This window comes from Pleurodeles waltl, chromosome 9 (genome assembly GCF_031143425.1).
Source record: "Pleurodeles waltl isolate 20211129_DDA chromosome 9, aPleWal1.hap1.20221129, whole genome shotgun sequence".
Taxonomy (NCBI): domain Eukaryota; kingdom Metazoa; phylum Chordata; class Amphibia; order Caudata; family Salamandridae; genus Pleurodeles; species Pleurodeles waltl.
In genome coordinates, this window is record NC_090448.1 from 868,328,259 (window position 1) to 868,344,721 (window position 16,463).

The 16,463-nt window shown below is 46.9% G+C and overlaps 1 protein-coding gene across 1 annotated transcript in view; it reads right to left on the bottom strand.

The window, feature by feature from the left end:
- The window catches only part of EML5 (EMAP like 5), a 1,994,219-nt gene that overhangs the window by 877,803 nt on the left and 1,099,953 nt on the right, over positions 1-16,463 (bottom strand). Inside the window, exon 17 of the mRNA XM_069208148.1 lies at positions 4,147-4,247. Coding sequence (XP_069064249.1) covers positions 4,147-4,247 — 101 coding nt within the window. The remainder of the gene's footprint in view (positions 1-4,146; positions 4,248-16,463) is intronic.

Here is a 16,463-nt window from a genome sequence, read left to right on the forward strand (position 1 = left end):
GTTCTCCAAGGGCTTGGAGTAGAGCTTGTCTCCTGTTGGAAGTCTCAGGGACACCAAAGACTTGCGTTTCCTCAATCTGCAGCACTGGGAACTGTTGTTTTGTTCTGTTCAAGAGGAGAAATCCCTGTGCCACCGCCTACGAAGCCACTGGCCTGCACTGTGACCTGCTGATGCCGCATGGTGCCGCACTGCCCTGCTTCACACCGCGGCCCTGGTCTCACTGACGCCGTCATCGGATGACTTCACTGAGCCGCTGCTCGCACCGCAACCTGTGGGCCCGCACTCCACATCGCCTGCTCACACCGCAGCCTGGGCATCCCCGATGCCACTGCTGACACCGGCGCCGCTGCTTGCACTGTGGCCTAAGGACCCCGCTCGTGAGGTACACGAAGCACCGTCCCGTCACGCACCGCAGCCCTGGTACACCAACGCCAGCATCATCGACTCCAGTGTTGTGACCAGGCATACCGACAACAGTGCGTCAGCAATGACGATGCCGCGGCCTGCACCATGACCTGGTGACACTGCACGTCGCACCGTCCCACTTCACACTGCAGCCCTGGTCTAACTAACGCAGCTTGATGCCGTCACTGAGCCGCTGTCTGCACCCTGACCTGTGGGTACCACATGTTGCATAGTCCCACTTCACACCGCAGCCCCAACGCCATCCACGCCAGCCCTCCTAACTTTATCAGCCTGGAGTTCGATCTGCACAGCGTGAGACTTAAAGGGCCTGATGACTCCCACACCGACTCTGTAACCGACCCCGCAAAACCAGTGACGCCGCTCTCCGGAGCTCACCATGAGGATCACGATGCCCTGCAAATTCAAAGGTACTGTTTGCTGGTCTTCCCGACACAGTAGCTGGCCTGTGATACAGTAGCCGGCCAAAACAGATGGTTTTGTTGATCACGACGCCGTGATAGTCACAGGTGGAGCTATCGACTTCAAGGAACTGTATTTCTGAGTAAATCTTGCAGAATGTATATATTTATTACTGTATGTTGGATTTTTATCGTGTTTGGTCTTGTATTATATAGACAAATATTGGCTATTTTTCTAAAACGGGTGTGATGTCCTTTTGTAGTGTTTTCACTTATAACTGTGTGTTATGTGCAAATGCTTTACACATTGCTTCTGGAATAAGCCTGCCTGCTCGTTCCAAGCTACCAAGGGGGTGAGCAGGGGTTATCCGAGCAGGTATCTACCTTATCCTGACTAGAGTGAGGGTCCCTACTTGGACAGGGTGCAAACCGACAGCCAACTAGAGAACCCATTTCTAACAATGTGACTTATGGAAATATGACAAGAAATAATATTTTGTCAATCAGGAATCAGAAAGTAACCTAGATAGGAGACTGCAGTCAGTTAATAAGCAGTATAACCAGTGGGATACAACAGCCTACATGAGATACGGAAGCACACCTCTTGTTTCAATTGTGTCGATCCACAACTATATCTCTAAGTTTCTATGACTCCACGTCTGTCTGACAATTTGCCTGACAATTTGCACAGCGCTGGGTGAATCACATGACAGCAGAGAGGTAGAGCTGCAATCATTCTAACCCCAGAAATAAGGTTTGTGCTCTCTAGAAGAGATACACAGCTACAAATCACCTGGGGCAAGAAATTAAATATGTCGGATTGACAAATCTGCAAATACACAGCATTACTTAGGTCTTCATAAAGAAAAAACAGAGAATCATAAATCATAAAATAGAGAACAGAGTGAACCAGCAGACAACTACAGAATAAAATATAAAATCAATTCTCAACACAGCATAAAAGTAGACAAGCTATGTCATCCAAAATCAATAGGATGGGGAATTATTCGCATTGCAATAGAAAACAGCAAACACAATTCAAAACGGATACCAGTTGCAAGAAGTATGCAAGTAGTTCATATAACAGCAAAACACAGTGAGTGTGGTACATCACCAGAAATCAATAGAAAACTAATTCTAAACGAGGGGTAAGAGGGTGTGTGTTTAAAGAGATCACTCAGCCTTAAAGTACTGGAATCACTATAAAAAAGCTTTATTTTACTCTTACACCTTGTTCTCTTGGACGCAGCCCTCTTAGAGATCCAGGCCCCTTTCAGTGAAGAACCTCATCATAATCCTTGATTATCAACTGGTATAACATTCACACATGTCTAAACCTGAGTACCCTTTTAAGCTTGAGCTTCAAGCCAAATCACACTCCTAGCACAGTCTCTGATTTGACGGCCACTGCTTGCACTTAATTCAACGTTGTGCAACACCCCACTATATCATGACGAAGCAGGAGTGAACACAGCATTGGTCAGCTTGGCTTTAAGCAAAGAAGTTTCTGAATATATCACAGGTGAGCAGAATATCAATTTCTAATAAAGCTTTCAGCAGACAATGCCCTTCGAAAGCATGTATTTATCTCACAAAACTTCTCTATAGATGAAGTTAAAGGTACCTTTAAACACAAACACTGCATTTCTTTTGATGGAATGAGCCTTGGTTTGCTCTGGAGAATGGGAACCTTAAAAGTAGAAACAGTGTTTAATGTATGAGGACACTCAACTCAAAATGATGTCCTTGAAGGCTTCTTCTCTACGTTTCAAACACCTGCTATACTATTTTGAAAGCAAGATTTTAAAACATTGGAGTGCCCTCAGTGTGGTCTTAACCATAACACCTTACTCTTCTATCACCTCATTGCTTAAACCTGGACTCGCTGCTTGCCCCCCTTGAGTTGAGGAGTCACCAGGCCACAATGGTTGCAAGCAAACAGCAACATCAGGAATGTCCAGAATTTGCTATGTCCTCCTCCGTTTGTCAAACATGCAGTCTTGGGACACATATAACAGGAATGCTTAATGATTTTGTCTATCCAGATCTGTACCCATATATCATCATTTAATTATAACTTCCATAGTGGGTTTGCGCAACACCTCCTGAATGAGCCCCAATAATACTGGGATATAGCTGCGATTGCTGGTGTTCCTGTCTTAAGGGGATGCAGAGCCCCAGTTTGAGTCACTGAGGCCCTTTCTTTGCTGTAATAAAGAATATTTTCTGTTCAGTTTATAGTGGCAACACAGAACTTCAACTCACCTACAACTGGGAAACAACTCAAAAAACAAGACAACACCTGAGGGGATCCAATATATCTACTTCTGGATGGAAGGGAATCATCTGTGCTGAGGCAGATCAAAAAGGGAAAGTATTTTAGATATGTCAGGAACACAATCAGGAACACCGTTACATTCCACTGTAAGACTGGTCTCTTATCCTAAGTGGAAAGCTGACATAACTACAAGAAGTAGAAAACCTTGACACTGTTTTGACACAGATCAATTTTTTCAGCATAAATCAATGTTATAATCAAATAGAGACACCTTCAACTGATGATTTTTTGGAACATAATCACATTTTCTGTTGGACTTAACAAGAACACTAGTTCTATCCAGCCTACAGTATAGCCAGATGTCCTCAAGACTCTAAACAAAGCCAAACCAGGTTAGGCTTCGACAATTCATTACAAATGGACCACAGAGCAGAGTTCAAATTTTGTGCACCTACTTACTAGGGTTATTGTCATGAGTGCCTGCAAAACCTTACCAAAAGTAGGTGCCAACCTAAAACCCGAGATGGAGGGAAACCAGATATGAATGCCAGCCCAAAAACAAAAGGAACAAAAAAGGAGGAAAAGACAGAACTCAGATTGCATGGCTGAATTTAGGGGCCCAACTCAGCCTGCTTACCTTTGACAAAAGCTAGGAAAATATTCTTTTACGTGACACTTTTCCTATCATGGCTGTGCATTACACGAGCACTGGACACATGACTGCAAGACCTGCCTCATGACCCCATCAATCTCACCAGCTTATTGTAAGGTAGGTTATTACTAAACAATCTAAATAAATTTAACATGCCATATTATTTATCTTGGAAACTTTCATTTTAGGGTTCCTATAAATGTGATCATTATGGTCTTGCATCTAGGCTCCATGCCAGTCAATGTTCCATAACCTCTCTATGAAGTTAAGTCCATACATCAACACAGCACTGCAGGAAACACTGCCATAGTTGACATTTACAAGGGCTTCTTGGTTGGGTGCAAATACTAAAAGGGCTAAGCTTCAAAAACAAAATACAATTTTCTCCTTACCTGCTCGCCGCCAGAATCTCATGTGCTTTATCCCAGCTGTGATGAGTTTGTCTGGCATATAGGGATTAATCTTGACCACAAAAATCTTCTCTTTGCTTCCTCTGAAAGACAGTTTTTAAAACAAAATTGTTATGTTGTTAAGTTTTAATACTTATCCAGTGATCCATATGGACCATAGGCTGCAAGTACTGAAACCTTCGGAACAATAATCAATGCTTGTATAACGGTCACCTCATGGTGAAACCAGGTAAACAAAAGATGGGCAGATCTTTTAAAGATAGACTCAACTACAGATTAGGAAAGGTGGATGTGAATGAAGAGGAAGATAAAGAGATGGAAGTTACTCTGCAACCTTATGAATAGCAATTAAAGAATTCTCAAGGATTTAAGACTATGAACATATTTGAACAAAAAGGGATAGAAATTTAGGATTTTAGCTGCAAAAACGCTAGAAAAACTTGTAAAAGAAAATTAAAACTAAACTTTCATCACCAAGAAGCAGGCAGTGATAACAGGGATATTGTTATGTAAGAATGTAGTGATAGGGGTGCATAGAACACTTTGGCAAGCACTAGCTATTTGTTACCAATATGAGGTAAAAGGCTAAGGCTTTATTAAATAAATTAAAATTAGAAATTAAACACTGTGTATTTAGTCACAATAGTAATTTAGGATTCAAGGATTACTACATCATTAAAGCCTGGGAAGTCAGCTGCCAAATTAGAAGAACGAGTTACTTACCTTCGGTAACGCTTTTTCTGGGGGATACACTAGCTACCTGTGGATTCCTCACCTTATGAATTCGTCCTTGCGCCAGCATCCGACAGAAAATCTTCTTCCTAGCTGTCCACGTCGACGAGGACGTCATAATGGCACGGCTCCACATGACTCCTCTGACGTCAACGTGCCAATAAGAGGTCCTCGTCGGCGTACTGACGTCAGTTTCACCTCATTTTTTACGTGCCTTTGAGGCGAACAGGTGAGAACCGACCCATCAAAAACCGTAAAGAAAAATATATATACACAATAACATTTCCCATTAAACGCATATATTTACATAAATATATAAAAACATATATATATATATATATGTATATATATATATACAGGGAGTGCAGAATTATTAGGCAAATTAGTATTTTGACCACATCATCCCCTTTATGCATTTTGTCTTACTCCAAGCTGTATAGGCTCGAAAGCCTACTACCAATTAAGCATATTAGGTGATGTGCATCTCTGTAATGAGAAGGGGTGTGGTCTAATGACATCAACACCCTATATCAGGTGTGCATAATTATTAGGCAACTTCCTTTCCTTTGGCAAAATGGGTCAAAAGAAGGACTTGACAGGCTCAGAAAAGTAAAAAATAGTGAGATATCTTGCAGAGGGATGCATCACTCTTAAAATTGCAAAGCTTCTGAAGCGTGATCATCGAACAATCAAGCGTTTCATTCAAAATAGTCAACAGGGTCGCAAGAAGCGTGTGGAAAAACCAAGGCACAAAATAACTGCCCATGAACTGAGAAAAGTCAAGCGTGCAGCTGCCACAATGCCACTTGCCACCAGTTTGGCCATATTTCAGAGCTGCAACATCACTGGAGTGCCCAAAAGCACAAGGTGTGCAATACTCAGAGACATGGCCAAGGTAAGAAAGGCTGAAAGACGACCACCACTGAACAAGACACACAAGCTGAAACGTCAAGACTGGGCCAATAAATATCTCAAGACTGATTTTTCTAAGGTTTTATGGACTGATGAAATGAGAGTGAGTCTTGATGGGCCAGATGGATGGGCCCGTGGCTGGATTGGTAAAGGGCAGAGAGCTCCAGTCCGACTCAGACGCCAGCAAGGTGGAGGTGGAGTACTGGTTTGGGCTGGTATCATCAAAGATGAGCTTGTGGGGCCTTTTCGGGTTGAGGATGGAGTCAAGCTCAACTCCCAGTCCTACTGCCAGTTCCTGGAAGACACCTTCTTCAAGCAGTGGTACAGGAAGAAGTCTGCATCCTTCAAGAAAAACATGATTTTCATGCAGGACAATGCTCCATCACACGCGTCCAAGTACTCCACAGCGTGGCTGGCAAGAAAGGGTATAAAAGAAGGAAATCTAATGACATGGCCTCCTTGTTCACCTGATCTGAACCCCATTGAGAACCTGTGGTCCATCATCAAATGTGAGATTTACAAGGAGGGAAAACAGTACACCTCTCTGAACAGTGTCTGGGAGGCTGTGGTTGCTGCTGCACGCAATGTTGATGGTGAACAGATCAAAACACTGACAGAATCCATGGATGGCAGGCTTTTGAGTGTCCTTGCAAAGAAAGGTGGCTATATTGGTCACTGATTTGTTTTTGTTTTGTTTTTGAATGTCAGAAATGTATATTTGTGAATGTTGAGATGTTATATTGGTTTCACTGGTAATGATAAATAATTGAAATGGGTATATATTTTTTTTTGTTAAGTTGCCTAATAATTATGCACAGTGATAGTCACCTGCACACACAGATATCCCCCTAACATAGCTAAAACTAAAAACAAACTAAAAACTACTTCCAAAAATATTCAGTTTTGATATTAATGAGTTTTTTGGGTTCATTGAGAACATGGTTGTTGTTCAATAATAAAATTAATCCTCAAAAATACAACTTGCCTAATAATTCTGCACTCCCTGTGTATATATATATACATATCTCCAGATAAACAAAAATCAACCATTTACAAGATAACTGTGAAATCAGGCAGGCTACGGGGAGGCGGGAGGGACTGTGAGGAATCCAGAGGTAGCTAGTGTATCCACCAGAAAAGGCGTTACTGAAGGTAAGTAACTTGTTGTTCTGATGGATACAACTACCTGTGAATTCCTCACCTTATGAATAGAGTCCCAAAGCCGCACCACACTCAGTGGTGGGTGCCCTCCTGATTACACCAAGGAATCTTGTAATACTGAGCGAGCAAAATGTCCGTCCCTCCTCACTTCAGAGTCCAAACAATAATGTTTTACGAAGGTATGGAGGGATGCCCAAGTTGCCGCTTTACAAATGTCTACTAATGGAACTCCTCTCGCTAGGGCTGAAGAAGAAGACTTAGCCCTAGTAGAATGGGCCCTGATACCTTCAGGAGGAACTTTCTTCGCCAGAGAGTAACAAACTTTTATACACAGGATGACCCACCTGGAGATTGTTTGTTTCTGGACCACTCTGCCCTTCCGCTGTCCAACATACCCTACGAACAGCTGATCATCCAGCCAAAAGTCTTTTATCCTCTCCAGGTAGAAACTCAGCGCCCTCTTAGGGTCCAACTGATGGAGCCTCTTCATCCTTAAAGGGGTGGGGAGGAGGGTAGAACGAGGGAAGGGTAATAGCCTGTCCTATATGAAAAGGAGTGATAACTTTTGGCAGAAAAGCCGCCCTGGTTTTCAACACCACTTTATCAGGGAAAAACATGGTAAAAGGAGGTTTAACAGAAAGGGCTTGAAGCTCCCCAACCCTCCTAGCAGAAGTAATCGCAATCAATAAAACAGTCTTTAAGACCAAGTATCTCAAAGGGCATGAATGCATAGGCTTGAAAGGGTAACCCATCAGAAATATCAATACCAGATTCAAGTCCCACTGAGGCATGTGAAAGGGCGTGGGAGGAAACTTATTAACTAAACCCTAATGAACCTATTTACAATCAGAGATTTAAATAAAGAAGGTTGGTCCGGAAGGCAAAGAAAAGCCGACAGAGCCGCCAAATAACCTTTAACCGTAGCTACCGTACAGCCTTTCCTTGCTAAATCAAGAGCAAACAAAAGAATATCTGAAAGGTGGGCCTTTAAGGGATCTTTTTGATTCTCTCCACACCAAACAACAAATTTTGCCCACCTACCGGCATAAATGGATTTAGTGGAGTGTCGCCTGGACGATAGAATAACATCCACTACATCCGGTGGGAGAGAAAAGGAACTCAGGTTGCCCCGTTCAATCTCCAGGCATGAAGGTGCAGGCTCTGGAGGTGGGGGTGTAGAACCTGCCCCTGCGACTGTGAGAGGAGGTCTGCCCTGAGCGGGAGACGGAACGGAGGGCACTGAGAGAGTTGAAGCAGGTCTGTATACCATACCCTTCTCGGCCAGTCCGGTGCCACCAAGATGACTTGGGCCCGGTCTTGACGAACCTTCCTCAGAACCCGAGGAATCAAGGGTATGGGGGGAAACGCGTAAAGCAACTGGCCGCTCCAGGACATCTGAAACGCATCCCCCAACGCTCCTTGCAACGGATACTGGAGGCTGCAGAACAACGGGCAGTGCGCGTTCTCTTGAGTGGCGAATAAATCCACCTGAGGCGTACCCCACATCCCGAAGATGTAGAGGACCAGGTCTGGATGGAGACGCCACTCGTGATCTACTGAGAAGTGACGACTGAGACTATCCGCACGTACATTCAGTACTCCGGCCAAATGATTCGCTATTAAGCAAATCTGATGGTCCTGAACGCAGGACCAGAGCCGCAGAGCTTCTCTGCAGAGAAGGTGCGACTCTACTCCTCCCTGCTTGTTTATATACCACATCGCGGTAGTGTTGTCTGTCAGGACCTGAACTGACTGACCGCGAAGGGAAGGGAGGAAGGCCTTGAGAGCCAAACGTACCGCCGGCAACTCCAACAGATTGATATGCAACATCTGTTCTGCTGGAGACCAATGACCCTTGATCTCCAGGTCCCCCAGATGAGCTCCCCACCCTAGAGTGGAAGCATCCGATATTACTGTGGCCACAGGAGGTGGTAGTGAAAACGGTTTTCCTTGGGAAAGGTTGCCATCCACTGTCCACCAATGAAGATCCGCTACAGCGTCCCTGGAGATATTTATTGAATCCCCGAGATCTCTTTTGTGCTGGAACTGCCTGCGGAGGCACCACTGAAGAGCCCTCATATGCCAGCGAGCGTGAGTGACCAACAGAATGCAAGAAGCAAACAGACCTAGCAGGCATAAGACCTTGAGGACTGGAACTGCCGCTCCAATTTGAAACATTGGAATCAGTGCCTGAATGTCCCGAACCCGCTGAGGCAGGGGGTAGGCCCGAAACAATGTTGTGTCCAGTACTGCCCCTATGAACAGGAGGCGTTGAGATGGCTCCAGGTAAGATTTGGGTACATTTACTGAAAAACCCAGATCGAACAACAACTGAGTTGTCATTCGCAGATGAGACAACACAAGCTCTGGAGTCTTGGCTTTGATCAACCAATCGTCCAGGTAGGGAAAAACCGCTACTTCCCTCCTTCTGAGATGTGCTGCAACAACCGCCATCACCTTCGTAAAAACCCGAGGTGCTGAAGTAAGTCCAAACGGAAGGACCGCAAACTGGTAGTGTTGCGTCCTGACCACAAACCGGAGATACTTCCTGTGCGACTTGATTATTGGAATATGAAAGTACGCATCCTTCAAGTCGACAGACACCATCCAGTCTCCTTCGTTCAACACCAATAGTACCTGCGCTAGGGTTAGCATTTGAATTTCTCCTGTTTGAGGAACAAATTCAAAATCCTCAAGTCTAGAATCGGTCTTAGGCAACCGTCCACTTTGGGAATCAGGAAATATCTTGAATAACACCCCTGACCCCTTTCCTGCAACGGCACCAACTCTATTGCGCCCTTTGACAACATGGTCATGACCTCCTGTTGCAACAACAGAAGATGGTCTTCTGAACAAAATGAGGGACGGGGGGGGAAAGGGAGGAGGGGACTCCTGAAAGGGGAGAGCATAACCTTTTTCCACAATTCTTAACACCCACGAGACCGTTGTAATCGACTCCCACTTTTGGAGAAAAAGACTCACTCTTCCCCCTACAGGGGAAGTATGGACAATAAAGTGGGGAAAACTAGGGCTGCTTCTGCTGTTGTCCACCGGAGGAGGAGGATGAAGATGAAGGCTGCTGGGCTGGCCCTCTAGCTCTACCCCTACCCCACCCTCTAAAGGCACGATATGGCGTATTGGCAGGTTGCTGGGCCAAGTATTGGGACCTCCGAAAGGCAGAGCCACGTGTAAACCCCCTAAACCTGCGAAAAGGTCTATAAGATGCTGCAGCAGAAGTCTGTAGGCCCAAAGACTTAACTGTTGCCCGACAGTCCTTAAACCGTTCAAGGGCAGAATCCACCTTGTCTCCAAACAGCTTTTCTCCATCGAATTGTAGATCCATTAAGGTGGATTGAACGTCCGATGAAAATCCAGAGGACCTTAACCAGGCATTGTAGGAAAGCACCATCTTGCCTGGCATGTTACCCCCATATTTCACTGTATATATGTTGTTTTAGAGTATGTGTCACTGGGACCCTGCCAACCAGGGACCCAGTGCTCATAAGTGCGCCCTGTATGTGTTCCCTGTGTGATGACTAACTGTCTCACTGAGGCTCTGCTAACCAGAACCTCAGTGGTTATGCTCTCTCTGCTTTCTAAATTGTCACTAACAGGCTAGTGACCAATTTCACCAATTCACATTGGCACACTGGAACACCCTTATAATTCCCTAGTATATGGTACTGAGGTACCCAGTGTATTGGGGTCCCAGGAGATCCCTATGGGCTGCAGCATTTCTTTTGCCACCCATAGGGAGCTCTGACAATTCTTACACAGGCCTGCCACTGCAGCCTGAGTGAAATAACGTCCACGTTATTTCACAGCCATTTACCACTGCACTTAAGTAACTTATAAGTCACCTATATGTCTAACCTTCACCTGGTGAAGGTTGGGTACTAAGTTACTTAGTGTGTGGGCATCCTGGCACTAGCCAAGGTGCCCCCACATCGTTCAGGGCAAATTCCCCGGACTTTGTGAGTGCGGGGACACCATTTCACGCGTGCACTATACATAGGTCACTACCTATGTATAGCGTCACAATGGTAACTCCGAACATGGCCATGTAACATGTCTAAGATCACGGAATTGTCACACCAATGCCATTCTGGCATTGGGGTGACAATTCCGTGATCCCCTGAGTCTCTAGCACAGACCCGGGTACTGCCTTTCCCGGGGTTTCACTGCAGCTGCTGCTGCTGCCAACCCCTCAGACAGGTTTCTGCCCTCCTGGGGTCCAGCCAGGCCTGGCCCAGGAAGGCAGAACAAAGGACTTCCTCAGAGAGAGGGTGTTACACCCTCTCCCTTTGGAAAAAGGTGTCAGGACTGGGGAGGAGTAGCCTCCCCCAGCCTCTGGAAATGCTTTGATGGGCACAGATGGTGCCCATCTCTGCATAAGCCAGTCTACCCCGGTTCAGGGATCCCCCAGCCCTGCTCTGGCGCCAAACTGGACAAAGAAAAGGTGAGTGACCACTCCCCTGACCTGCACCTCCCAGGGGATGTGCCCAGAGCTCCTCCAGCGTGCCCCAGACCTCTGCCATCTTGGATTCAGAGGTGTGCTGGCACACTGGACTGCTATGAGTGGCCAGGGCCAGCAGGTGATGTCAGAGACTCCTTCTGATAGGCTCTTACCTGTGTTACTAGCCTATCCTCCTTCCTAGGTAGCCAAACCTCCTTTTCTGGTTATTTAGGGTCTCTGCTTTGGGGAATTCTTCAGATACTGAATGCAAGAGCTCATCAGAGTTCCTCTGCATCTCCCTCTTTACCGTCTGCCAAAGGATCGACCGCTGACTGCTCAGGACGCCTGCAAAACCGCAACAAAGTAGGAAAGACGACTACTGCAACCTTGTATCGCTTCATCCTGCCGGCTTTCTCACTCTGTCCAAGTGACTCCCACAGTCCAGTGACTCTTCAGTCCAAGTTTAGTGGAGGTAAGTCCTTGCCTCCCCACGCTAGACTGCATTGCTGGCTACCGCGTGATTTGCAGCTGCTCCGGCTCCTGTGCACTCTTCCAGGATTTCCTTCGTGCACAGCCAAGCCTGGGTCCCCGACACTCTAACCTGCAATGCACAACCTTCTGAGTTGTCCTCCGGCGTCGTGGGACTCCCTTTTCTGACTTCAGGTGGACTCCGGTTCACTCCTCTTCCAAGTGTCTGTTCCGGTACTTCTGCAGGTGCTGCCTGCTTCTGTGAGGGCTCCCTGACTTGCTGGGCGCCCCCTCTGTCTCCTCATCCAAGTGGCGACATCCTGGTCCCTCCTGGGCAACAGCAGCACCCAAAAACCCTGACCGCGACCCTTGCAGCTAGCAAGGCTTGTTTGCAGTCTTTCTGCGTGGGAACACCTCTGCAAGCTTCTTCACGACGTGGGACATCCATCCTCCAAAGGGGAAGTTCCTAGTCCTCTTCGTTCTTGCAGAAACCAAAGCTTTTTCCATCCAGTGGCAGCTTCTTTGCACCCTCAGCTGGCATTTCCTAGGCATCTGCCCACTCTCGACATTGTCGCGACTCTTGGACTTGGTCCCCTTGTTTCACAGGTACTCAGGTCCGGAAATCCACTGTTGTTGCTTTGCTAGTGTTGGTCTTCCTTGCAAAAACCCCCTATCACGACTTCTGTGCTCTCTGGGGGTTATAGGTGCACTTTACACCTACTTTTCAGGGTCTTGGGGTGGGCTATTTTTCTAACCCTCACTGTTGTCTTACAGTCCCAGCGACCCTCTACAAGCTCACATAGGTTTGGGGTCCATTCGTGGTTCGCATTCCACTTTTGGAGTATATGGTTTGTGTTGCCCCTATACCTATGTGCTCCTATTGCAATCTACTGTAACTTTACATTGCTTGCATTACTTCCTTTTGCTATTACTGCATATTTTTGGTATTGTGTACATATATCTTGTGTATATTTGGCATCCTCATACTGAGGGTACTCACTGAGATACATTTGGCATATTGTCATAAAAATAAAGTACCTTTATTTTTAGTATATCTGTGTACTGTGTTTTCTTATGATATTGTGCATATTACACCAGTGGTATAGTAGGAGCTTTGCATGTCTCCTAGTTCAGCCTAAGCTGCTCTGCTATAGCTACATTCTATCAGCCTAAGCTGCTAGAAACACCTCTTCTACACTAATAAGGAATAACTGGACCTGGTACAGAGTGTAAGTACCCCTTGGTACCCACTACAAGCCAGGCCAGCCTCCTACAGGCATGCCTCCTAGTAGCCACAGATGTTCCCATGGCCCTGGCTACCGAATCAGACGTGTCCAGGCCAGACTGTATAGTTTGTTGTGCAGCTGCCTGCACATCCATAAAAAGAGACCCAAATGACCTTTGCACCTCCTGTGGCAGATCCTTGGCCATCTCTTTAGAGGAGTCCATAAGGGCGTGGACATACCTGTCCAGCACACAGGTAGAATTAGTAGCCTTGAAGGCCATACTACAGGATGAAAAGATCTTCTTTGAAGACTGCCCCATCCTCTTGGACTCCCTATCAGTTGGGACTCCAGGGAATGTTCCAGGAGCAGACTTCGCGGAGCAAGGCGCCTGGATTACTAAACTTTCAGGAGTCGGATGTCGTGACAGGAAAATCGGATCTCCTGGTGCGCCCCTATGTCTCCTCACCACTGCCCTGTTCACTGCAGGAGTCGTAACTCGCTTCCTCCACAAGTCCAATATAGGCTCAGTTAAACCCTCATTAAAAGGCAGCAAAGGATCAGCACTGGGTGCAGAAGGATGCAACACCTCTGTGAACAGGTTAGTTTTCACCTCCGCCACAGACAAAGGCAAGTCCAGAAACTCTGCTGCCTTCCTTACCACCGTACGGAAGGATGCGGCCTCTTCTGTAAATTCCCCCGGAGATGCAGTGTCCCACTCCGGGGAAGTATCCAGCCCACTTGCAGTGGCCAGACCTTGAAATTCATCCGAAGGCTCAATCTCACCTTTCTCCAGCTGTCTGTATTCTTCCTCTTCCAAAAGTCTTAAAGCCTTCCTCCGAGACCGAAGATGTGTCTCCAAAGCCATCGTCGATAAAGAATCCATCGACGCCGAAGACTTCGAACCTCGGAAAGGCCCAGGAAGAGATGGGTGACTTCTAGCCTCACCCGGTGCCGGCACCGGCGCCGACACGGAGTCCAACGATGACCTCCGCGGAGTTGGTTGGCAGGAAGGCGATGGAGCCGGTCTGGAAGGAGACATCATCGACGTTGAATGGCGCGGCAATGGCGTTGGCTGACGCGATGGTGGAGCCACCGTCACAGGTAGTGAACTCCCACAAGGAGATACCCTCTGCGCCAATCTGTCACTCTCCGCTGGACAAAAGGGCATGAATGGAGCCACCTTATACGGCGCCGGAAAGCCCAAATCAAATGCCAATGGCCCCGTGGGACCCGCCGGTGCACCAGCAGGGGCCATAGATTGAAAAACGGCATACATTGCATTAAAAAATGCAGCCGGGTCCGCCCCTGGAGCCGGGAAAGCAGGATACTGCTGAGTTGAGGACTGCTGTACATCAGGTTCCCTCGAAGCCGGCGAAAATTGAGGGCTATGATGAGCAACCTCAAAGACAGACGGTGCCGGCGACAACTCCGGACTCCCGGGCTAAGGCTTCACAGTAGGGCTCATCTCCCATGTCTTCTGGCGTTGAGAAGACCGAGACCGAGACGGCTCCCCTCCGACCGGCGCCGAGAGTCATGACGGCGCCGTGAATCATGATGACGCCGCTTCTTATGCTTTTTGGTGAAGCATGGGAGGAATCCCTCTTATGGCCCTTCTTCTTCGCTTTCGCTAGAAAAAGCTTTGCCTCACGCTCTTTTAGAGCCTTAGGGTTCATACTCTGGCACAATGAGCATCCTTCAACATCATGCTCAGAACTAAGGCACCAAATACAATCCAAATGAGGGTTGGTCACTGACATCCGACCCCCACATTCTCTACATGGCTTGAAACCGGACTTCTTTGGAGGCGTCATTGTAACCACCAAAAGAAGCAACAGTAATGAACGAGCCAGGAAGAAAAACCGTTGGCGTCGAAAGCATGGAAAAAAGGAAAACTGACGTCAGTACGCCGACGAGGACCTCTTATTGGCACGTTGACATCAGACGGAGTCACGTGGAGCTGTGCCATTATGACGTCCTCGTCGACGTGGACAGCTATGAAGAAGGCTTTCTGTCGGATGCTGGCGCAATGACGAATTCATAAGGTGAGGAATCCAAAGGTAGTTGTATCCATCATAAGAATAAGTTACTTACCTTCAGTAGCGCTTTTTCTGGTGGATACAGTAACTACCTGTGGATTCCTCACCTAAAGAATTCTCCCCTCGCGCCAGCTTCGATGGAACTTTCTTCTAGCTCTGCACGTCGACGATGACGTCACAATCGCCCGACTCCACGCGACGCGTATGACGTCATCTAGGCAATAAGAAGCCCTCGTCGACGTGCAGACGTCAGTTATCACCATTTTTTACGTGCCATAGAGGCGAACAGGTTGACCCTAAAGTGAACATAGTCATCTCAAATGAATGAAAACAGAACATTTATTATAATAAAAATAAAATTAGATAACAGTAACAATTGCTCTATACAAGAGTAAAATATGTCAGTCAAGTCCAAACAAGTTTTCCTTGAGCTATCTAAATTTGAAAAAGAAATGTATATACAGATGCCACAACTATATACATGATTCAGGTATATACATATATACAAGGCAAAGGATGCTCACCCAAGGATTTCAAGGTATGACCAGCCAGGCAACGGGGAGGTGGGTGGGACCGTGAGGAATCCACAGGTAGCTACTGTATCCACCAGAAAAAGCGCTACCGAAGGTAAGTAACTTATTATTCTGATGGATACACCTACCGGTGGATTCCTCACCTAAAGAATAGAGTCCCAAAGCAGTACTACCTCCGGAGGTGGGTGCCCGAATGGTCAAACCAAGAAATCCTGCAGCACTGAGCGAGCAAAATGGGCATCCCTCCTAACCTCAGAATCCAAACAGTAATGTTTAACAAAAATAGGGAGGGACGCCCAAGTCGCCGCCCTGCAGATGTCAGCTACAGGAACACCCCTAGCCAAAGCCGAAGAAGCAGCCTTAGCTCTGGTGGAGTGGGCACGAAGCCCCACAGGTGGTTCTTTCTTCGCCAAAGAATAACAAATCTTAATACATAGAATGACCCACCTGGATAGCGTTCTCTTGTGGACAGCTCTACCTTTCCTCTTCCCCACGTATCCAACGAAGAGCTGATCATCTTGCCTGAACTCCTTCGTCCTGTCGACATAGAAACTCAGCGCTCTTCGTGGATCCAGCCGGTGGAGCCTCTCTTCCTCCTTGGATGGATGAGGTGGAGGGTAAAAGGGAGAGAGAGTAATAGACTGCCCCAGGTGAAAGGTTGTAACAACCTTCGGGAGGAAAGCCGCCTTGGTCCTTAACACCACTTTGTCCCTATAGAAAGAAAGGTATGGGGGCTCTACGCTAAGAGCCTGAAGCTCACTAACCCTTCTGGCCA